The 22,648-nt window shown below is 52.6% G+C and overlaps 1 protein-coding gene across 10 annotated transcripts in view; it reads right to left on the bottom strand.

Moving 5' to 3' along the window:
- The window catches only part of MROH1 (maestro heat like repeat family member 1), a 121,645-nt gene that overhangs the window by 77,737 nt on the left and 21,260 nt on the right, over nucleotides 1-22,648 (bottom strand). For 7 of the 10 annotated variants that reach the window (XR_004185985.1, XR_004185986.1, XM_031669872.1 and 4 more), the window contains exons 4-6: nucleotides 8,434-8,565; nucleotides 7,658-7,826; nucleotides 7,475-7,573 (exon numbers count right to left, since the gene is read on the bottom strand). Coding sequence is in view for 8 of the 10 variants with exons in the window: in XM_031669872.1 (XP_031525732.1) it covers nucleotides 7,475-7,573; nucleotides 7,658-7,826; nucleotides 8,434-8,565 (400 nt within the window). In the remaining 2 variants the exon portion in view is untranslated. The remainder of the gene's footprint in view (nucleotides 1-7,474; nucleotides 7,574-7,657; nucleotides 7,827-8,433; nucleotides 8,566-22,648) is intronic. The other 3 variants (XM_031669869.1, XM_031669870.1, XM_031669871.1) reach the window with 1 other exon arrangement.

The following is a 22,648-nucleotide window of genomic DNA, read 5'->3' as shown; positions in this document are numbered from 1 at the left end:
ACTTTCAAAATTGCTGTTGCCTTAATCTTTTAAAAAAATTATCACCTTGGCCGGGCGCGGTGGCTCAAGCCTGTAATCCCAGCACTTTGGGAGGCCGAGATGGGCGGATCACGAGGTCAGGAGATCGAGACCATCCTGGCTAACACAGTGAAACCCCGTCTCTACTAAAAATACAAAAAAATAGCCGGGCGTAGTGGCGGCGCCTGTAGTCCCAGCTACTCGGGAGGCTGAGGCAGGAGAATGGCGTAAACCCGGGAGGCGGAGCTTGCAGTGAGCCGAGATCGCGCCACTGCACTCCAGCCTGGGGGCGACAGAGCGAGACTCCGCCTCAAAACAAAACAAAACAAAACAAAACAAAACAAAACAAAAAAAAAAAGAGAAATCACCTTAAACCCAGCCTGTAAGAATCAAAAGGTGCAGGTGCTCCTGACAGTCCTGCGAGGCTCGCTGGCCCCTGGCTCTCCGTGCTTGGGGCAACCATCTCACACCCTTTTCTCGCCACAAATCCCTCCTCACAATGGGCTGACAACCTCACCCAAGAGGACTCTGAGACCACTGGAACCCGCACCTATGCTCTGTGCCTCCTACGCCCCCCACCTGGCTCCCGTGTAGCCAGTGGTCCCCATAAAGCCTCCCTCTGACACAGACCCTGCAACAACTCTACAAGAGCAAAGGCCCTGAGAGGTGCCACTCAGACAAAAATCTCCACCTGTACCCCTCATCCTCTTCATGGGGCCACTGGCCACCTTCTAGCACTGCCTTCAGGGTCACCAGCACCTCCAGGCGTGAACCCGACGGTCGACTCAGGCCCTGCGGGACTCTCCTCGGAAGCTCCCCAGAATCTGTGACGACAGGTTCACAGAGGAGCTGGCGCCTCTGAGTCTAGCACACAGGAATGCAGACAAGCTTTAGCTGCTGGTCCTCCAACAGCATCCTGCTAAATTATTGTCACCTCTAATAATTTGTGGGAATGCACTGGGATTTTTATATAAACATTTTATTAAGTGAAGACCAAAAACCTTTGGTTTCTTCCATTCTTTGTCTGGGTGGTTGTAGGATTTTGGTTTTTTGTTTTGTTTTTTTGAGACAGGGTCTCGGTCTGTCACTCAGGCTGGAGTGTAGTGACACCAACTTAGCTCACTGCAGCCTCGATCTCCTGGGCTCAAGTGATCCTCTCACCTCAGCCTCTCAAGTAGCTAGGACTACAGGTGCGTGACACTGTACCTGGCTAATTTTATTTTATTTTATTTTAGAAACAGAGGTCTCACTATGATGCCCAGATTGGTCTCAAACTCCTGGGTTCAAGCGATCCAACCACCTCGGCCTACCAAAGTGCTGGGATTACAGGGGTAGGTCACCATGCCCCACCTGAGGTTTTTTTTTTTTTTTGGAGGCAGAGTCTCACTCCGCCACCGAGGCTGGAATGCAGTGGCACGATCTTGGCTCACTGCAACCTTTTCCTCTCGGGTTCAAGCAATTCTCCTGCCTCAGCCTCCTGAGTAGCTGGGACTATAGGTGCACGCTGCCACACCCGGCTAATTTAATTTTTTTGTATTTTAGTAGAGACAGGGTTTCACCGTGTTGCCCAGGCTGGTCTCAAACTCCTGAGCTCGGGCAATCCGCCCACCTCGGCCTCCCAAAGCGCTAGGATTATAAGCACGAGCCACTGTGCCCGGCCTAGACTGAGTTTTTAACAAGAATCAACAATGAGGGTAGTGGCCATGTGGTTTTCCTTCTTACATCGATCAGTGTGAGGGCCACCCTCCCAATGTGGAGCTGGCCTCTCACCTCTGGGGCGACCCCCTGTCAGGACAGAGCCAGCCCCTATGCCAGGCAATATGGATTTTGTTCGTAGGGTCAGCAATCACAGCGGGGGAGGGGAGATGATAGGAATCTGCTTCGTTCCAAGTTTTGGGATATCGAGGGTCACCGTATCCCAACAAAGGCACCTGAAACCATCTCTGACTTGGGTTCAGCAGCAGGGGCATGGACAGGGAGGGCGGACCCTGAGTGAGGCTAGTCCCTAGATCTCTTTCGTGGTGACGTTCAGGTCACAAAAAGAATTTGGGGCCTGGTGCAGTGGCTCACGCCTGTAATCCCAACACTTTGGGAGGCTGAGGCGGGCAGATCACTTGAGGTCAGGAATTCACAACCAGCCTGGCCAACATAGGGAAATCCCGTCTCTACCAAAAATACAAAAATTAGTTGGGTGTGGTGGCGGGCACCTCTGGCCGCAGCTACTCGGGGAGCTGAGGTGGGAGGATCACTTCAGCCTGGGAGGCAGAGGTTGCAGTGAGTCAAGATCACACCACTGCACTCCAGGGTCCAGAGCGAGACCCTGTCTCCAAAAAAAAAAAAAAAAAAAAAGAAAACAAATTTGGAAACTGTCCTTTTTGCTTCATTTCCCTGGGGTAACACAGCCCTGAGGACTGGGAGAGCTCACTGCAGAGCCCATGGAGCATTGCCTGGAACTGGTGCTCTCCTAGAGCACTCACTGCTGGGCTTTCAGAGGTGGCTGCACTGGGGCACGCGGTCCCCTCGGTGGCCCTTGCTGGTCCCTTGTGGTCCCCATGTTGCCCCTCACTGTCCCCCCATGGTCCCCGCACCGCCCCTCACGTCCCCTTGAGGTCCCTGCGCCACCCCTCACCGTCCCCCCACTGCCCCTCACCACCCCCCCGCGGTACCCGCACTGCCCCTCACGTCCCCTCACAGCCCCTGCACCTCCCCTCACTGTCCCCCTCACGGTCCCTGCACCACTCCCTCACCGTCCCCTGCAGTCCCCACACCACCCCTCGCGGTCCCCGCGCCACCCCTCGCTATCCCCGCGCCACCCCTCGCTGTCCCCACATCTTTTCACCTCCTGTTTAACACTTGGCTTGTTTCTCCCTTTTCTCTTGATTAGGCGGCAGCTAAAGTATTTAATTCACTTATTTCGAAGAACTCGGTATAAAACATAACGTTTTGCCAATTGCTTATTTTCTAAAGCATTAGTTTCTGTGTTTTCTGCCTTGCTCAGGTCTGGATAGGTGAGAAGACGACCACGGTAACGACAAAACTTGCAATGGCCTGACACATACAGTGAGATGGGAGGGCTCAGCTCCCACTTCCCACCCTGCAGAGACCACAGAGGCCAGGGAGGGTCAGGCGGCACAGCATGAGGATTCCAGTGGAACCGGCAGGCTGTCTGCAGGGAGGCCGCTAGCCCTGCAGAAGCGACGCACTGCACAGAAATCCTGGGACTGCAACACTGTAGTGGTTTCCCTAAAGCTGCACGATACTTCCCTCCCTGACAGAGAAAAGGGCAAGGGGCTGCCTGCCACCCACTCCTCCTCAGCTCCTTCCTTGCTGGCGATGGGATCCCCTGCACACCTGTCACTCACCCACAGCACCCAGAGCCTCCACGCCCTCGCCAGTGCAGGGGGTGGGGGCTCCTGCTCTGCCCCAGCCCCACAGCGTCCTTCCACCCTGGGTGGCGGGTGACAGGGCTCCAGGTAACAGGTCGGGCACGGGCTGTGAAAGTCAGTGTCTCCTGGCAGCCCCTCCACGGCATCTCCCTTTGATGATGCCGGTGAGCCTGGGCCTCTTCTCACCTCTGGACTCGTGCTCTCTAGCGGGGGTGCTCGGCCAGCTCACCTGACGCCGGCCCTGCACCCGCTTCTCTCTGCCAGCTCAGGGCTGCCCTCCGGGTTGTCCCCAGACTCCGGTCTAGCTGGTGCGCTCTCTTCAGTGTCTGCAACCGGCTGCCACACCCACCTCCTTATTCTTTAATGGAAATGGTTATAGTTTTGTTTCTACACTGCATTTGGTTCTCTTTTCACACTGGTTCTGTCCTCATAGGACCCTGCCCTTTCTCACTTTCACCTCTTTACTTTGCTATTTTTATCCTGTATCTCATCAACCCAAATTATGTTACTTTCTGCTCTAATGCTCCTTTTGTGTGCTGATGTGTGTGTTTTGTGATTGTAACCAATACTGCTGGTCCTGGGTCTGTGGGGAGCTGCTGGCCCCACACTGGAGCCGAGACCCTGCGCTCCAGGGAGGCGGTGCTTTCCACAGCCGCGAACCCCAGGCCAGAGCCACTGCCGTGCAGCCTCACTGGGACACAAACATTCAGAAGGACACTGGTCGCCCCGCCCGGGACACTTCAGCCCAGCCCATTTACAAGGCTAATGTCTCAGCTTCAGGGCTTCCCAGTCCAACACAAAGAATAACTTTGAACCCTACAACTACATGAGGACAGACCATGGTTACACATTCTCAGGATGTACAGTGGAAGGCTCATCAGGGTGTACAGTGGAAGGCTCATCAATCACCTTTTGCTGAGGAGAGGCCTTGGAGGGTCTGGTACAGGTGGGCTCTGGCCCAGTGAAAAGAAAGGCCTCGTCTCCCATGTGAAATCAAAGCAGGCAGGCGCCCAGGGGCCACTGGAGACCTCTAACCCCTCCCCTCCCCTCTGGGCCTCTGTGGGCCTAGGTTTCTCCTTCTGACTGATCAGAAGGATGCTGGTCAACTCATTAGCATTTCGGGTATTCCGCAGTGGGGAGGTTCTTCAGAATAACAGGCCACCATAATGCCAGAAGCAGAAGCCCACCCCTGTTATGTTACTAGGTTTTTATTTCATTTATTGAGTTATTTATTTTTGAGACAGAGTCTTGCTCTGTCACCCAGGCTGGAGTTCAGTGGCTTGATCTTGGTTCACTATAGCCTCGACTTCCCAGGGTCAAGCAATCCTCCTGCCTCAGCCTCCCAAGGAGCTGGAATACAGGAATGTGCTACCACACCTGGCAAATTTTTTAAAATATTTTTTGTAACGATGGGGTCTCACCATGTTGCCCAGCCTGGTCGCGAACTCCTGGGCTGAAGCGATCCTCCCATTTTGGCCTCCCAAAGTGTTGGGATTACAGGCGGGCATAAGCTACCATGCCCAGCTAGTTTTGATTTTTTTGTTTGTTTTGAGACAGAGTCTCACTCTGTCACCCAGGCTGGAGTACAGTGGTGCAATCTTGGCTCACTGCAGCCTCCGCCTCCCAGGTTCAAGCAATCCTCCTGTTTCAGGCAGAGTATCAGGGATTAAAGGCATGTGCCACCACACCCGGCTAATTCTTTTGTATTTTTAGCGGAGACGGGGTTTCACCATGTTGGCCAGACTGGTCTTGAACTCCTGACCTCAAGTGATCTGCCCACTTTGGCTTCCCAAAGTGCTGGGATTACAAGCATGAGCCACCGCGCCCAGCCACTGGGGCATGCTTTTGCACCATCTCTTGACCTCCTGTCTCTGTCCATTCTTTCTAGGGTGCCTCTGATTGGAATGCTGGCCTCAGGGTTCAGCCTGCTAGTTCATTCTTCTCTTTCTCTCCTACTTTCCATATTTTTGCCTTTTTCCTCTATTTTCTGGAAATTTCCACAACTTTCTCTTCCAATTTTTCTATATTTTTCCCATTTCTATTATGGCATCTTTAATTCACAGAAGGTCAATTTTATTCTCTAAATGTGGCTTCTCCATGGTGACACCTCTTGTCCTGAGAATGCATGATGCCCACTTATTTCCCTGAGGATATTAATCAGAGATTTTCTTTCTCTGCTATTTTCTTCTTCCTGAACCATCTACATCTCCAATTAGTGTCTGTTTCTTTTGCTGCCGCCTTTTCCACTGGAGGGGTTCCTCGGCTGGGAGGAATTACTGGCTGGCTGCCCTGCTGGATGGTGTGGCCAGGCCAGTTGTGCCTCCAGCACTGGGAGCCTTCCCTGTAGCTCCTCGCCTCCTGGCTGCAGTGCCCTGAGGGCACTCCTGCCCTTGGCACACTGCCTGTCCCGGCTGGACCTGCACCCTCCCGCAGTGGACGAAGGCCTGCCATCCCCCCCACCACTAGGCCTCACCCAGTTGATATGGCATCCTCTGGCCCCAGGCTGCTCCAGCCAGCAGGACCCCCATCCCCTTCAGATGCAAACAGGGCAGCACACGTCCCACACGAGGAGGCCCCACGGAATCTTTGCTGGCTGAACCCATGTGTTTGACATATGGAGGAAAATGCCAGCATGGTAGGGCCTGGAGGAGCCGCAGGTCCCCTATGAAGGGGAAGGTAAGCAAGAGGTGTCAGAACTGCAAGTCCGTTTCTGCTGAGAGCCTCAGTGGCTGCAGGGATCCGGCCATGTACTTCCCAGAGGAGTGGCAGGAGGGGGTGATAAGCGTGCAGCAGAGACAGAGGGCTCGGCAGGCGCCCCAGCTGCCCTGCTCTCAGTCTCCGCCCTGTAGCCCGGACAGCATGTCCTGCGCCCCAGGAACCTTAGCTGAGTCCACACCCAGACCCACTTCCACTCTGCCCCTTCACACCTGGCTCAGTGTGTAGCTGCCCCCATCCTGGCACCAATCCCATTTTCAGCCAAAATTGGGTCACGCGGGGTTACTATCCCTTCTACCTAAGAGGCCCTGCCCTCACCCATAGGTGAGGGAGAGCCTGTGAAGGAGTGCCCCAAAGATGAAGGCATCTGTCAAAGAGCAGGGCCAGGAGAGACGGAGTGCAGGGGCTGAGGACAGGGTGGCAGGAGCCCTGTGATCTGAACCCAAAGTCACCATGAGCAGAGCAGGCGGGTCCAAATGCTCCAAACCAACCCTTCAGTCAACGGAGCCCAGCCCAGCCCTGTAACCACGCCCCCCCACGTTTCGAAAACACACCCTACCCAGGCCCCACCAGCACCCCCCCTCACTGGGCCCTCCCACACCTGCTGCCTGGAGAGGAGGCCTGGAACCTAACAAACCCCTGCCCCACAGGCCTGGGTCTTTACAAGGGCTGGTCCCCTGGACACGAGGGTCCCGTTCTCCTCCCTGCCAGCTACCAGGGCTGGTAGTCTTCCTGACATAGGACACTGGGAACACGAGGCCGTGGATTGTGAGGACACTAAGGGTACCTCAGGATCTCCAATCTCCACACCCCCTACTAACAGGAATGCCTCCAATCCCACCAACCACTCCCCAACTGTCAGTGGGAGTGGAAAACAAGGTCCAGGTCCATGACATGCCCGCAGTCCCCTGCCAGGCACACAGAGGGCTGTGGACACTGCTGCCAGGAACGGGGCTCCTGGCAGAGGGTGGGGTGAATGAATGTGGCCCCATCCCCTGGGTCCTGGGATGCCCAGAGAGCAGACACTTTTCTAGCCTGGAGTGGGGAGGAAAACAAAAAATCACGGCTTTGAAGAAGTCTCTTGCTGCCCCCCAGGCATGTCCAGGCCTCAGTGGACCCGCAGTGTAAGGTGGAGGGGCTCACCGGGAGCAGAGAGAAACAAGAGACAGAGGCTGTGTCAGCCCCACATGGACCGCCCAACCAGCCAGCAGCCTCAGCCAGGGGGCCCCTCCCTCCAACAGCCTCCCTTCCTGCAGCCTAAAAGGCCCACCTGTCCCCCCTAAAACATGCATGCCCGGGCACATCCCCCCCACGAAGAGGCACTTGAGACAGAAGGTGACGAGGCCGCCTCTTACCGGAGCAGAATGCCACACGCACCGTGTCGTGCTTGGCCATGCCCAGCACAGGCAGCAGGGAGCTCAGGACGGATGGCAGGAAGGGGACTACGCCGAACGCTGTGAGAGAGGACACTGTCAAAGACCTCCACCAAGCCTTCCAGTGCCCCGTGCTCCTCCTGGGGCAGGCTGTGCGCCACCTACCATTGGCCACCGAGAGGCTGGCGAGGGTGTGCAGCACGGCGCAGTGAGGCAGGGTCCCGGGGTGCAGCTTGCGCAGCAGCTCCTCCATCACCTTGCTGATGAACTGCCTTCCCACGGCCACCAGGACGCCACTCGCCGCCTGCTGCCAGTCCCAGACCAGGTCCTGAACCCAAAAAACCAGCAAGGAGAACCTCTCCCTGAAATCTCCCGAAAGGCGAGACCAAGACATTCTGCCCTCAGTGGCTGCCAGCCTCGGACAAACGCACGCTGTTTTCAGTGTCCCTAAAAAGTGTGGGTCAAGGAAGGTGGCGGGCACAGCCTCCCCTGCTGAGGGGCTGCCAGGAGACCCCACACGCACAGGAGAAGCAGAGCCTTGGTGAGAGGTGAGGGGCTGCTGCCAGGAGACCCCACACACAGGAGCAGAAGAGCACTGGTGAGAGGGGACTGTGCTCAGGACCCAGAGAGAGTTAGGCCCACCAGAGCCGTGCTCCAACCCCAGTGCCGGGCACGTCCTTTGGCGCCGGCTGCAAGCACACTGTGGTCCTGTGTGTGCTGAGTTCTGGCAACTTGCTCTCTGCTTCAGCTGCTGCCTCTGAAAATCACAGGGGACCATCCCCCGCCCTGCAGGGTGGTGCATGGGACCAAAGGGCCTCTGCCAGCCCAGGGCAACCAAACACCACCCTACACTCTCAAGGCTGCTGGGTAGCAAGGTCAAGAAGCAGCTTCCCTTCCCAAGCTAGGCCTGAGTCTGCGAGGCCAGAGGGCCTGCTGAATACCTTCGTCTTGGTCATCTCGCTGGAGGCCAGGAGGATGATGGTGCTGGCTGTGTCCTTGTCCAGCTCACTGGCGCGACTGCTCAGGACCCTCTCCATGGCCCTCAGGACCGCCGCTCGGTATGGGTGTGCCAGCTGCGGAGAGACACCGTCCAGGACGGTCCCAGGTGAGCCTCACGCCCAGACACTCTGAGTGCCTGTCACTGTCTCTAGGAGATGAAACTGCACAAATCTCTCTGCCTCAAGCACAGGAGGGGAGGGGTACACCTGATCACTCCTCATGTCCTAAAGGCAGACCTGCAAGCCTCACGCTCACGGCCCATCTCCAGAAGGTGGAGCGTTATCATAACTGCTCCAGACAACCAACATGCAGAGGGAAAGGCGCGGACTTCTCTCCCCAACGGGTAGCCAGTAGGGTCTCCCAGTCGCATGACGCTCCCAGGACCTTTCGGCCTCCTTGCCCTGCCCTCCCCTGTCGGAGGAGGAGCACCCTCCTGTCCCCAGCTCAGTCTCTGCCTCAGTCTCTGCCACTAGGCTAGTGCTTATATCCAATGGCCCCTCCCCAAGGCTGCTAAGGAAAAACACCACCCACCACACCACCTTCTGCCACGGCCCGAGGCCCCCTCTACCTCCCAGGTTACCCTCCGCAGAGTCCAACACCTGCCTTCATCCTACCCCTAAACAGCTCTCCTGTTGACCACCACCCCCACTGTAAATCCAAAGAGCACACACCGTCCTTGCCTCAACTGGGGACGCACCAAGGACTGGGACTGAAAGCTGGGACCCGCAGGGGCACACAGCAGAGGAGGCTACTGCCCAACCCAGGAAAGGACCCGGGGGCACCCGGCCACCCTGTGTTGACAGCCCCTCCCCAATGATGCACCCACCACGGCCCCTCCGTCCACCACCCTGAGAGCAGCCTGCACCAGGCAACATGGCGCCAGGAGGGGCCGGCACAGGGCGGTCCAGCATCCCACAGGCTCTGTCGTCCATTCTCACATGGCTATAAAGATATACCCGAGCCCGGCACGGTGGCTCACGCCTGTAATCTCAACACCTAGGGAGGCCGAGAGGGGCAGATCACCTGAGGTCAGGGGTTGGAGACCAGCCTGGCCAACATAGTGAAACCCCATCTCTACTAAAAAAAAATACGGGCCGGGCGCGGTGGCTTACACCTGTAATCCCAGCACTTTGGGAGGCCGAGGCAGGTGGATCACCTGAGGTCAGGGGTTCAAGACTAGCCTGACCAATGTGGTGAAACTCCGTCTCTACTAAAAATAGAAAAATTAGCCGTGTATGGTGGCGGGCGCCTGTAGTCTCAGCTACTTGGGAGGCTGAGGCAAAAGAATCACTTGAACCTGGGAGGCAGAGGTTGCAGTGAGCTGAGATAGCACCACTGTACTACAGCCTGGGCCACAGAGCGAGACTCTGTCTCAAAAAAAAAAAAAAAAAAAAAATCCTGTCATGGTGGCGGGCACCTGTAATCCCGGCTACTTGGGAGGCTGAGACAGGAGAAAAGCTTGAACCTGGGAGGCAGAGGTTGCAGTGAGCCGATCATGCCACTCCAGCCTGGGCGACAGAGCAAGACTGTCTCAAAGAGAAAAAAAAAAAAAGAAGAAGAAATACCTGAGACTGGGTAACTTACAAAGAAGAAAGATTTAATTGGCTCACAGTTCTACAGGCTGTACAGGAAGCATGGCTGGGGAGGCCTCAGGAAAACACGATCACGGCAGAAAATGAAGGGGAAGCAGGCACGTCTTACACGGCCTGAGCAGACGCTTCCAAACAACCAGATCCTGAGAACTCTATCATGGGGACAGCACCGAAGAGGAAGTCGCCCCCAGGATCCAGTCACCTCCCACCAGGCCCCACCTCCAGCACCGGGGATTACATTTCAACATGAGCTTTGGGTGGGGACACAGATTCAAGCCATATGAGACACTGATGGTCACGGGGTCTGCATTCCCCTCATGCACTCTGACAGTTATGGTAGCCATGGCAGGTGGGGGTGGGCCCACATGGGAGAAGTGCTACCCGCTCAGTGAAGACAGCCACGAAGGACACTTGAAGGAGAGCATGACAAGGTTGTTTGGAGGAGAAACAATAGTAGGGAGGCTTGGGAGCTTCGTGAAAGCCTTGGTTTTGTTCAGAAACTATTTGAAGTTGACACTCAACCACTTGACATGCACTTGGCCCTGGCGTGAAGAAGTGCCAGGTGACAGGGCAGCGCCAGGCAGCTCCCAGGCCCACATACACTTGCCGTAGGTGGCTGTGGCACACGTGTTCAGAATCACGCAACTGTCTCAAGCGTTGAGTTCCAGCATCAGTAACAGACAGGCGTGCTCACTGCCACTCCGCGGAACGAGTTATAAACTATCATGGTCTAGCCCTAGGCCCACAAGTGGGAGTGACTTTTGTTCCTGAAAATAGCCAGTGTAGGTCACAAGCCTCAGCATGGAACACGAAGTCCACGTGGAACCTGCCAGTTCTCTGGGGAAGAGCTTCAGCTGGGGTTGATTTTCACTGTTAGATTTCCCATCCTCGAGTGTTGGTGCCGCAGGGAAGCAAGAGTGAGGCTGGTGGGGGATCAGTCTCACTGTGCCAGCCACCTCTGCCCACAGGCTACACACGACTCCCTTTCCTTTAAGGCTTCTGCAGGCAGACTGTATTTAAATTCTATACTAGAGAATCATTTCTTTTTTTTTTTTTTCTGAGACAGAGTCTCACTCTGTCGCCCAGGCTGGAGTATAGTAGCATAATCTCAGCTCACTGTGACCTCCGCCTTCCAGTTCAAGCAATTCTCCTACCTCAGCCTCCAGAGTAGCTGGGACTATAGGTGCCTACCACCATGCCTGGCTATTTTTTGTATTTTTAGTAGAGACGGGGTTTCACTATGTTGGCCAGGCTGGTGTCGAACTCCTGACCTTGTGATCTGCTTGCCTCAGCCTCCCAAAGTACTGAGATTACAGGCGTGAGCCACCGCACCTGGCTGAGATTACAGGCGTGAGCCACTGCACCTGGTCACATTTTTTTTTCTGAGTCAGGGTCTCACTTCATCACCCAGGCTAGAGTGCAGTTGTGCGATCATAATTCACTGCACCTTGAACTTGCGGGCTCAAGAGATCCCCCTGCCACAACCTCTCAAGCAGCTGGGACTACAGGCACACACCACCACACTCAGCTAATTTTTTTTTTCTTTTTTTTTTTTAGATGGAGTCTTGCTCTGTCACCCAGGCTGGAGTGCTGTGGCTCAATCTCAGCTTACTGCAACCTCTGCATCCTAGGTTCAAGTGATTATCATGTCTCAGCCTCCTGAGTACCTGGGACTACAGGTATGCGCCACCACTCCTGGCTAATTTTTTTTTTGTATTTTTAGTAGAAATGAGGTTTCGCCACGTTGGCCAGGCAGGCTGGTCTTGAACTCCTGGCCTCAAGTGATCCACCCACCTCCGCCTCCCAAAGTTTTGGGATTACAGGCATGAGCCACTGCACCGAGCCCCAGCTAATTATTTTTATTTATTCATTCATTCATTCATTCATTCATTCATTCATTCATTCATTCATTCGAGACAGAGTCTTGCCCTGTCACCCAGGCTGGAGTGCAGTGGTATGATCTCGGCTCACTGCAACCTCCACCTCCCGGGTTCAAGCAATTCTTCTGCCTCAGTCTCCTGAGTAGCTGGAACTATAGGCACGTGCCACCACGCCTGGATAATTTTTGCATTTTTAGTAGAGACGGGGTTTCACCATGTTGGCCAGGATGGTCTCAATCTCCTGACCTCATGATCTGCCCGCCTCGGCCTCCCAAAGTGCTGGGATTACAGGTGTGAACCACCACGCCTGGCCTTTTTTATTTTTTTAGAGATGGGGTCTATGTTGCCCAGGCTGGTCTCAAACCCCTGGCCTCAAGTGATCCTCTTGTCTCAGGCTCCCAAAGTGCTGGGATTACAGGCGTGTGCCCTGGCACCCATCAGCCTGTGGTTTCTGACTTTCATAATCTGGACACTCTTCCCAGGCAGGAGACAATGCAGTCCTTGAGAAGCCCATCCCCATCTGGGACGTCACAGAGCCGAGGCTCTAAGTGGGTGGATCAGCTGCCGGGGCAGCACGGCTGGTATAGTGCAGGAAGCGGGGGGAAATGATTGAAAATCAGTGTAAACTCGTCTGGTTCTATCTAGTCAGAGCACGGCTGAGCTGGGAGCAGTAGCCTGGGTGCAGCAGGTGGGCATTTACACCCATCCGACCAGACCCGTTGCTGGGAGGGGCAGCTCGGGTGCAGCAGGGCATTAATACCCACCCAACCAGACCCACAGCTGCCATCTCCTCTGGTTCTTGGTCATGGAAACACAGCTCAAGTTGCATTATGCTTCCATCTTTAGCTACTAATTCTCTTCACGTATATGAGAAAGTTTGAGGGAAATCTTTACAGATTCCACTCACAACTGTGGTATCTCCATCTGTCACTCTGTGTCCTGGTGATTGGGTGCTCAGTGCAGGGTGACGGGCTGGCTCAGCAAGTCTGCAATGGGTTATGCAACTGGAAAACATAGGAACCCATGAAAAAGGCATAGGAATCTACATTTTACAAAAAATGGATAGGGGCCAGCCACAGTGGCTCATGCCTGTAACCCCAGCACTTTGGGAGGCCAAAGTGGAAGGATCGCTTGAGCCCAGGAGTTCAAGACCAGCCTGGGTAACATAGTAAGGCCCTGTTTCTACAAAAATAAAAACAATTAGCCAGGTATGGTGGTGCGCCTGTGGTCCCAGCTACTTCGGAGGTTGAAGCAAGAGGATCACTTGTGTACTGGAGGTCAAGGCTGCAGTGAACCAAAATTGCACCACTGCACTCCAGCCTAGGAAACAGAGGCAGTCCATCCCTGAATTAAAAAAAAAAAAAGTTATGTATTACTTCTGTTCTGGGGTTGGTTTGAATTGTTTGATTTCATGGTATAAGTACAATATTTCTGGCCATGCATAGTGGTTCATGCCTCTAATCCCCATGATGGTGACAGGAGGCAGCCAAATGCCTAGGCGGAGAGGGATGGGTCCCCCGAGAAAGATAGTTTAAAGTCAAGCTACAAGTTAAATCCTCAGTCTGGATTGAGAGCCTGCCTTCCTGTCTGGCGCGCTTTCCTCTGATTGATCCCCACCCTTCACCTATTTTACATATACTGACCCTTTTCGAATTGGCTCTCTACACCGTCATGCCCACCTTTGAGTGATGTCTTCACTTTAACCTCTTTTGCAGACTCACAAACCAATCAGCACACACTCCTCACCCTGTGCCTATAAAGACCCCAGACTCAGACTCAGTTGGTAGAGGGGAGCTGGCCTAACTCGGGCGAAGAGACAGCCTGACTTTGGGGAAGATGACCTGTCCTTCCCATCCCCTCTCCAGCTCCCCTCTCCACTAAGAGCATTTTCATCGCTCAATAAAATTCTTCTCTGCCCTCCTCACCCTTCTATGTCCACTGTATCCTCATTCTTCTTGGGTGTGGTACATGAGCTCAGGAACCACCAAACACAGTTACAAGCTATAACGTAGGGAAGCTGAGGCATGCCAGCGTGGCTGGGCAAGGCCAGGCGGGGCATTGCTAGGCTTGCAAAGGGACCAAGAAGAAGAATCCTATGGCTGGGTGCAGTGGCTCAGGCCTGTCATCCCAGCACTTTGGGAGGCCGAGGCGGGTAGATCATCAGGTCAGGAGTTTGAGACCAGCCTGACAAACATGGTGAAATCCCGTCTCTACTAAAAATACAAAAAAATGAGACATATGTGGTGGCGTGTGCCTGTAATCCCAGTTACTCAGAAGGCTGAGGCAGGAGAATTGCTTGAACCCGGGAGGCAGAGGTTGCAGTGAACCAGTTTGTGCCACTGTACTCCAGCCCAGTCTGGGTGACAGAGCGAGACTCTGTCTCAAAATAAATAAACAAATAAAATAAAAAATAAATAAAAAAGAAGAAGAATCCTACATCACCAGCACTTTGGGAAGCCAACGCAGTGGACTGCTTGAGGTCAGAGTTCATGACCAACCCGGCCAACATGACGAAACCCAATCTCTACTAAAAATACAAAAAAAAAAAAAAAAATTAGCCAGGAGTGGTGGCACATGCCTATAGTCCCAGCTACTCATGAAGCTGAGGCACGAGAATTGCTTGACCCAGGAGATAGAGGTTGCAGTGAGCTGAGATCGCACCACTGCACTCAAGCCTGGGCAAAAGAGCGAGACTCTGCCTCAGAAAAAAAAAAAAAAAAAAAAGTACTATACTTTTTACAGCTCCACCTCCATTCACAGTTGAAGAAGGCCCACTCAGGGAAGTTCTTCAAGGAAAGCAAACAGAGTAATGAGCCCCTTTAAATAAAAATACTATTGACAAAAAAGCTAAACTCTAAAATACCTAACAAGGTTTATTCTGTGCCACTGTGAGTGACCATGGCCCAGGGAACACCTGAGAAAGTACACCCAAGATGGTCAGGTTATTTGGTTTTATATGTCTTAGGGGACAGAATCCCAGGCAAAGAAGTAAGTCAATACACGGAAGGTGTGCACTGCTTCAGCCTAGAAAGGCAGGCGTCTCGGGCAGCACTCACAGGGCACAGGTGGATTCCGAGATTTTCTCATCGGCAACTGGCTAAAAGAGTTAAATTGGCCAGGCACAGTGGCTCACGCCTGTCATCCCAGCACCGAGGGAGGCCAAGGTGGGTGGGTCACAAGGTCAGGAGTTCGAGACCAGCCTGACCAACACGGTGAAACCTGGTCTCCACTGAAAACACAAAAATTAGCTGGTGTGGTGGCACGCGCCTGTAATCCCAGCTACTCAGGAGGCTGAGGCAGGCGAGTCGCTTGAACCCAGGAGGCAGAGGTTGCAGTGGGCTGCGATCGTGCCAATGACTTCCAGCTTGGGCAACAGAGCAAGACTCCCTCTCAGGAAAAAAAAAGAAAAAAAAAAAAGAGTTAAACGTTGCCTGAAGACTTGAAGTCAGCAGAAAGAAATGCCTGAATTAAAGGGGCTTGTGAAAGTCAAGGTTCTTGTTACGTAGATGAAGCCTCCAGGTAGCAGGCTTCAGAGATAATAGATGGTAAATGTCTCTTTTCAGACCTTAAAGGTGTCAGACTCTTAGTTAAATCTCTTCTAGATCAGAAAAAGACCTGGAAACGGAAGGAGATTCTCCACAGATGCAATTTTCCCCACAAAATATGGTTTTGCAGGGTCATTTCAAAATATGTCAAGAATAGATTTTGGGGTAAAATACTTTTATTTCCTTCAGAGCCCACCATCTGTCACACGATGCTATGCCAGAGTCCAGTCTGGAATTTTACTGCTACAAAGAATCTGTTTTGTCAGACTTACGATCTGTTTTAACCTAAAGTTCATTGGTTGTACAAACTTCAAAAGGGAGCAGGTACAACGAGGTGTGTCCAATCTCCCTTTCTGTCTGTCATAGCCTGGAATTTAGTTTTCCAGGTTGCTTCCGAGTCTCCTTGGACAAGAGGATGTTAGAGCAGGCCGCTAGGCAGACATGAAGAGGGCAGGAGAGGCCCCCAACTAGGAATGTCAGGCGGTCATCAGGTGATGGTCAGGCAGTTGTTCAGGCGTCTCTTTAAAATAATAACCGGTCACTGCCAGCACCAGGGAAAGACAATCTCACAACAGATGGAAAACACCTAAAGCTTCTGCATGGGGGAATAAGGAAAAAAAAAAAAAGAAAACACCTAAGGCTGGTGACAGCATCTTCCTTAGAGGATCTCAGGAGTTGGGTGAATGGGCTCCAGCAAGCATACTGAGGTGAAATGGTAGTGTTTAGACAGTATATGGCCTTCCTCTAGAAACACTCGGCTGGTAAGGGAAGAATGCCTCAAGTGAGCATGCGTGAAACTGCGCACAAAAACTCAAAAGGAGCTTCCGGTAGTGAAACCCATGCAGGTGCCTAGAGGTGGCTCCCAGGAGGGCCCAGGAGCTCCACACCCCTCTCCATTCCTGCCCCAAGCGTCTCCTCCACCTGCTGTGCATCACAGCCTGTGTCATAAATGGGTAAAGGCAGGCCTCTCTGTCCCTGCGTTCTGTGAGCCGCTGCTGCAATTCATCGAACCCGAGGAGGGGGTCGTGAAAACTCTGATTCATGGCAGGTCGGTCAGAAGCACAGGCCACACCTGGAGCTTGCGACTGGCATCAGAAGCAGGGCCATCGTGTGGGGCTGAGCCCTCCACCTGCGGGGTCTGACACGACCTCCAGGTGGATGGTGTCGGAATTGAATTGAGGACACCCAGCCGGTGTCCACTGCACAACTGACTGCTGTTTGCTGGTGGAGAGAAATCCGCCACATTTGGTCACAGATGTCTTCTGTGTTGATTGTTGTGTGGTGTAAGAGCAAATAATGTGAGTTTGAGTTTTTCTACTCAGAGAATTTGAAAATCCAGTTTTACTATTCTTGCTTGTCTTCCCCAAATCCCGTCCCTCCCCATGGCCTGACGGCCCCTGAGGAGTCTGTCCTGTGCGGGACCCTGGCTGACGTGTACAAGACTGGACGTGTCTAAAACTGTGAGGCCCAGCACCCCTCGGCGGAACAGGTCACATTCTACGAAGTCATGGGCTTCTGGGCTCGTAAAGACAGAACCACAAACACAGATGCCAGACAGGAGCCGAAACCTGTAAAGCTCCAGGTGTACCCCAGACACTGCCATGCCTGAGGTACCCCAGGACACCGCGCTGGCGTCTGAGGTACCCCAGGACACCGCGCTGGCGTCTGAGGTACCCCCATCACCTTGAGTGCCTGGAGGCACCCCCAGGACACCCAGCGCCTGAGGTACCCTAGACACCCCGCTGGCTGCCTGAGGTACTCCCAGGACACCCAAGGCTGGAGGCCCCTGAGGTGCCCTAGGACACTGCTACGCCTGAGGCCTGGAGGGGGATGTGGTGCTGCTTTTCCCTGTTGTTCCACGTCTTTCTGGAGAGACTCAGTGGGCTTTGAACCATGCCTGCTATCCAGGCAAGACACAGCCAAGCGAAGTGCAGCTGCGGTGAGACCCACAAACAAAAGGCAGACACTGGAGGCAGTGACCAAACCTATGGAGGCGGTCTGCAGGAGGAGACGACAGAAGAGGACTAGGGCAGGCGAGGTCCCTGGGAAGGGTCACAGCCCACAGGGTCAGTGCTTCCAGCTCAGCATGTGTATCATATATAAATACGCCAACTGTGAAGGAAGACTTTTTAAAAATTCAGTTAAAAAACTGTAAAGGCTAGAAAAGGGGTAAAATCAGAAACAAAGTAGGACAAGCATGGAGTGGCTGGGGCTCAGAGGAGGATGCCCCACAATGGAGGCCTCAGGAGCAAAGTCCCTCTCAGACCTGCTCTGCCCTCTCCTCTCTCCCCCTCATTCTCCCCCAAGGCAGTCATAAAACCTGTAAATATTGGCCAGGTGGTGGCTCACGCCTGTAATTCCAGCACTTTGGGAGGCCAAGGCAGGCAGATCACTTGAGGTCAGGAGTATGAGACCAGCCTGGCCAACATGGTGAAACCCCATCTCTACTAAAAATACAAAAATTAGCTCGGCGTGATGGCAGGCACCTGTAATCCCAGCTACTTGGGAGGCTAAGACAAAGAATCACTTGAACACAGGAGGCCGAGGTTGCAGTGAGCCGAGATTGCACCATTGCACTCCAGCCTGGGCGACAGAGTGAGACTCCATCTCAAAAACAAAAACAAAAACAAACAAACAAAAAAAACTTGTAAATATCACTCTAATTTCCTCCACCATTCTGTGTAAAACCTGGCCATAAAGAAATTCTCGCTGGGTGCTGGTGGCTCATGCCTGTGATCCCAGCACTTTGGGAGGTCACAGCAGGTAAAATGCTTGAGTCCAGGAGTTTGAGACCAGCCTGGCCAACATGGTGAAACCCCATCATTACTAAAAACACAAAAAATTAGCCAGGCGTGGTGGCACACACCTGTAGACCCAGCTACTTGGGAGGCTGAGGTGGGATGATGACTTGAACTCGGGAGGTCACGGCTGCAGTGAGTCACGTTTGTGCCGCTGCACTCCAGCCTGGGTAGGAGAATACGACTGTCTCAAGAAAAAAAAATTCTCTGGCCAACCTTGTTTGACTGTAGGTCTCAGACCCCCACTGCAGAAGGGTCCTGCCCCAACTGGAGGAAAGAGTGCTGGTCAGAGAGGCTCAGGAGAACTCGAGATGGGCCCTGCTGGTGCCCCCAGTATGCTTCCATGGTTCACACCCGCCATCCAAGTCCACTTCTACACAGCTGCCCGTTTCTTCGAACCTACACCTAAAATCAGATCACTTCCCTGGGTCTCTGGGCCTTCATTCTGAAGGCTCCCATGTCACATTAAACTGTGATGAAATAAGCTTGTCATGCTTTTCTCTTGTTAATCTGTCTTTTGTTATGGAACTGTCAGCCATGACACTTATGATGGGTGAGGAAAGGTATCATCACCCTTTTTCTCCCCTACAAAGCAGACTTACATTTTGTTACAAACTGCTAAAAATAACAAAGTCTTTTTGATACGGTTTGGCTCTGCGTCCCCACCCAAATCTCATGTTGAATCGTAATTCCCAGTATTGGGGTAGGGACTTGCTGGGAGGTGACTGGATCACGGTGGTGGATTTCTCTCTTGCTGCTCTTGGGATAGTGAGTTCTCACAAGATCGGGCTGTTTGGAAGTGTGTAGCACCTCCCCCTGCTCGCACTCTCCTGGCATCATGTAAAGATATGCTTGCTTCCCCTTCGCCCTTCCGCCACGACTGTAAATTTCCTGAGGCCACCCCAGCCATGCCTCCTGTACAGCCTATGGAACTGTGGGTCAATTAAACCTCTTTTCTTTATAAATGACCCAGGCTCAGGTAGTTCTTTATAGCAGTGTAAAAACAGACTAATACACTCTTTTAACCACCTTTAGTATTCTTTGGCCGTTTCCTCAAATAGCAAGGTCAGCCCTAATTTTGTCTGACAATTAGATGCTGATTTCAGCATGTCTCAGGTAATGGGGCCTTTCAGCCACAGAGAGAAGGGCTCGATGCCCGGCACTCATGTGCTGTGTTCACCAGGCTCATGTAAAGCCCAGAGGACAGCCACATCAGTGGGTAGATGCACTGTCAGAAGGGTTTGAACAAGAGCAGCTCCATCTTGAAGAGGGGCTGGGTAAAACAAGGCTGAGATCTACTGGGCTGCATTCCCAGGAGGTCAAGCATTCTTAGTCACAGGATAATTCAGGGTCAGCATGAGATACAGGTCACAAAGACCCCACTGATAAAACAGGATGCAGTAAAGAAGCCGACCAGAACCTGCCAAAACCAAGATGGTGACGACAGTGACCTCTGGTCGTCCTCACTGCTCACTATACACTAATTATAATGCACTGGCTGCTGAAAGACACTCCCACCAGCACCACGACAGTTTACAAATGCCACAGCAACGCCAGGTCTAAAAAGGAGGGACCCTCATTCCACAAACTGCCTGCCACTTTCCTGGAAAACACATGAATAATCCACCCCTTGCTTAGCACGTCATCAAGAAATAACCAAAAAATAGCCAACCGGCAGACCTAGTGGCTGCTCTCTCTATCAAGTAGCCATTCTTCAGTTTCCTTACTTCTCAATAAACTTGCTTTCACTTTGTGGATTTGCCTCTAAACCCTTCTTGTGAGAGATCCAATAACCAGTTCTTGGGGTCTGGATCAGGACCCCTTTCCAGTAACAAAACCACCCTGTCCAAGCAGGAGGGCAGCCCTGTCAGACTAACCTATGAATAAGTGCAACTCTAATGAACCTCCCGACAAGCTAGTCCTAGCACTCCTACAGGGAACACAAGGGGGCAAAAATAGCTAAGACAGCTGGCTGGGTGTGGTGGCACACGCCTATAGTCCCAGCTACTCAGGAGGCTGAGGCAGGAGGATCACTTGAGCCTGCAAGGTTGAGGTTGCAGTGAGCTGTGATTGTACCACTGCATTCCAGCCTGGGTGTCAGATTAAGACCCTGTCTCAAACAAATAAAAATAAAGTAAATTTTTAAAAAAGAGCTAATGGGCCAGGTGCGGTGGCTCACGACTGTAATCCCAGAGCTTTGGGGGGCCAGATGGGTGGATCACGAGGTTGGGAGTTCAAGACCAGCCTGGCCAACGTAGTGAAACCCCATCTCTACTAAAAATACAAACAATTAGCTGGGCGCGATGGCAGGCGCCTGTAATCCCAGCTACTCAGGAGGCTGAGGCAGGAGAATCGCTTGAACCCGGGAGGCAGAGGTTGCATTGAGCCGAGACCATGCCACTGCACTCCAGCCTGGGCAACAGAGCAAGACTCCGTCTTAAAAAAAAAAAAAAAAAAAATAGCTGATAGCTGGACGTGATGGCTCACGCCTGTAATCCCAGCACTTTAGGAGGCAGAGGTAGGCAGATCACTCGAGGTCAGAAGTTCAAGACCAGCCTGACCAACATGGTGAAACCACATCTCTACTAAAAATACAAAATTAGGCCGGGCAGCCAGGTGCAGTGGCTCACACCTGTAATCCCAGCACTCTGGGTGGCCAAGGCGGGTGGATCACAAGGTCAGGAGATCGAGACCATCCTGGCTAACACAGTGAAACCCCGTCTCTACTAAAAAATACAAAAAATTAGCTGGGCGTGGTGGCGGGTGCCTGTAGTCCCAGCTACTTGGGAGGCTGAGGCAGAGGAATGGTGTGAACCCAGGAGGCAGAGCTTGCAGTGAGCCAAGATTGCACCACTACACTCCAGCCTGGGCAAAAGAGCTAGAATCAATCTCAAAAAAAAAAAAAAAAAAAAAATTATGCTGGGCGCAGTGGCTCTTGCCTGTAATCCTATCACTTTGGGAGGCCGAGGCAGGCTGATTACCTAAGGTCAGGAGTTCGAGACCAGCCTGGGCAACATGATGAAACCCCATCTCTACTAAAACACAAAAATTAGCCAGGCATAGTGGCAGGTACCTGTAATCCTAGCTATTTGGGAGGCTGAGGCAGGAAAATTGCTTGAACCCAGGAGGTGGAGATTGCAGTAAGCCGAGATCGTGCCACTGTGCTCCAGCCTGGGCAACAGAGCCAAATTCTGTCTCAAAAAATATATATAAATAAATAATAAAAATACAAATACAAAATTAGCCGGGTGTGGTGGGGCACACCTGTAATCCCAGCTATTCAGGAGGCTAAGACAGGAGAATTGCTTGAACCCGGGAGGCAGAGGTTGCAGTGAACCAAGATGGTGTCATTGCACTCCAGCCTGGCAATGGACTGAGAGTCCATCTCAAAAAAAATAATAATATCGGCCGGGCGCAGTGGCTCAAGCCTGTAATCCCAGCACTTTGGGGGGCCGAGACAGGCAGATCACGAGGTCAGGAGATCGAGACCATCCTGGCTAACACAGTGAAACCCCGTCTCTACTAAAAACTACAAAAAAACTAGCTGGGCGAGGCGGCAGGCGCCTGTAGTCCCAGCTACTCGGGAGGCTGAGGCAGGAGAATGGCGTGAACCCGGGAGGTGGAGCTTGCAGTGAGCTGACATCTGGCCACTACACTCCAGCCTGGGCAACAGAGCAAGACTCCGTCTCAAAAAAAAAAAAAAATAATAATAATAATGAAAGAATAAATAAATTTGTTTACTAAAAATAAATATAAAGGCTGGGCGCAGTGGCTCACGCCTGTAATCCCACCACTCTGGGAGGCCAAGGCGGGCGGATCATGAGGTCAGAAGATCGAGACCATCCTGGCTAACAGAGTGAAACCTGGTCTCTACTAAAAAATACAAAAAATTAGCTGGGCGTGGTGGCAGGTGCCTGTAGTCCCAGCTACTCGGGAGGCTGAGGCAGGAGAATGGCATGAACCCGGGAAGCAGAGCTTACAGTAAGCCAAGATCACACCACTGTACTCCAGCCCGGGCAACAGAGTGAGACTCCGTCTCAAAAAAAATAAATAAATAAATAAAATAAAAATAAATAAATAAATAAATAAATAAAACTAAAAATAAAAACAACAACTAAGACAGCTGACAGAGGAAGAAAGGAGAGACCCTGCCCCAAGAAATGCCACCAGGCCATGGCAGTGGGCAGATATTTTCATGGAAGTGGGTCATTTTCCCCAGGAGATGGTAGCTGATAAGAAATACATTGTACAGAGGTCCCTTTTTACATATCGAAATGTTAAATAAAACAAAAAGAATAATGACCTTTTGATACCGCAAAAGCCTCTTCCCCTTCCCAGAACA

This window comes from Papio anubis, chromosome 8, assembly GCF_008728515.1.
Source record: "Papio anubis isolate 15944 chromosome 8, Panubis1.0, whole genome shotgun sequence".
In the NCBI taxonomy this organism is placed as follows: domain Eukaryota; kingdom Metazoa; phylum Chordata; class Mammalia; order Primates; family Cercopithecidae; genus Papio; species Papio anubis.
Note: the sequence above shows the minus strand (reverse complement) of the source record. Positions and strands in the feature narration are given on the sequence as shown.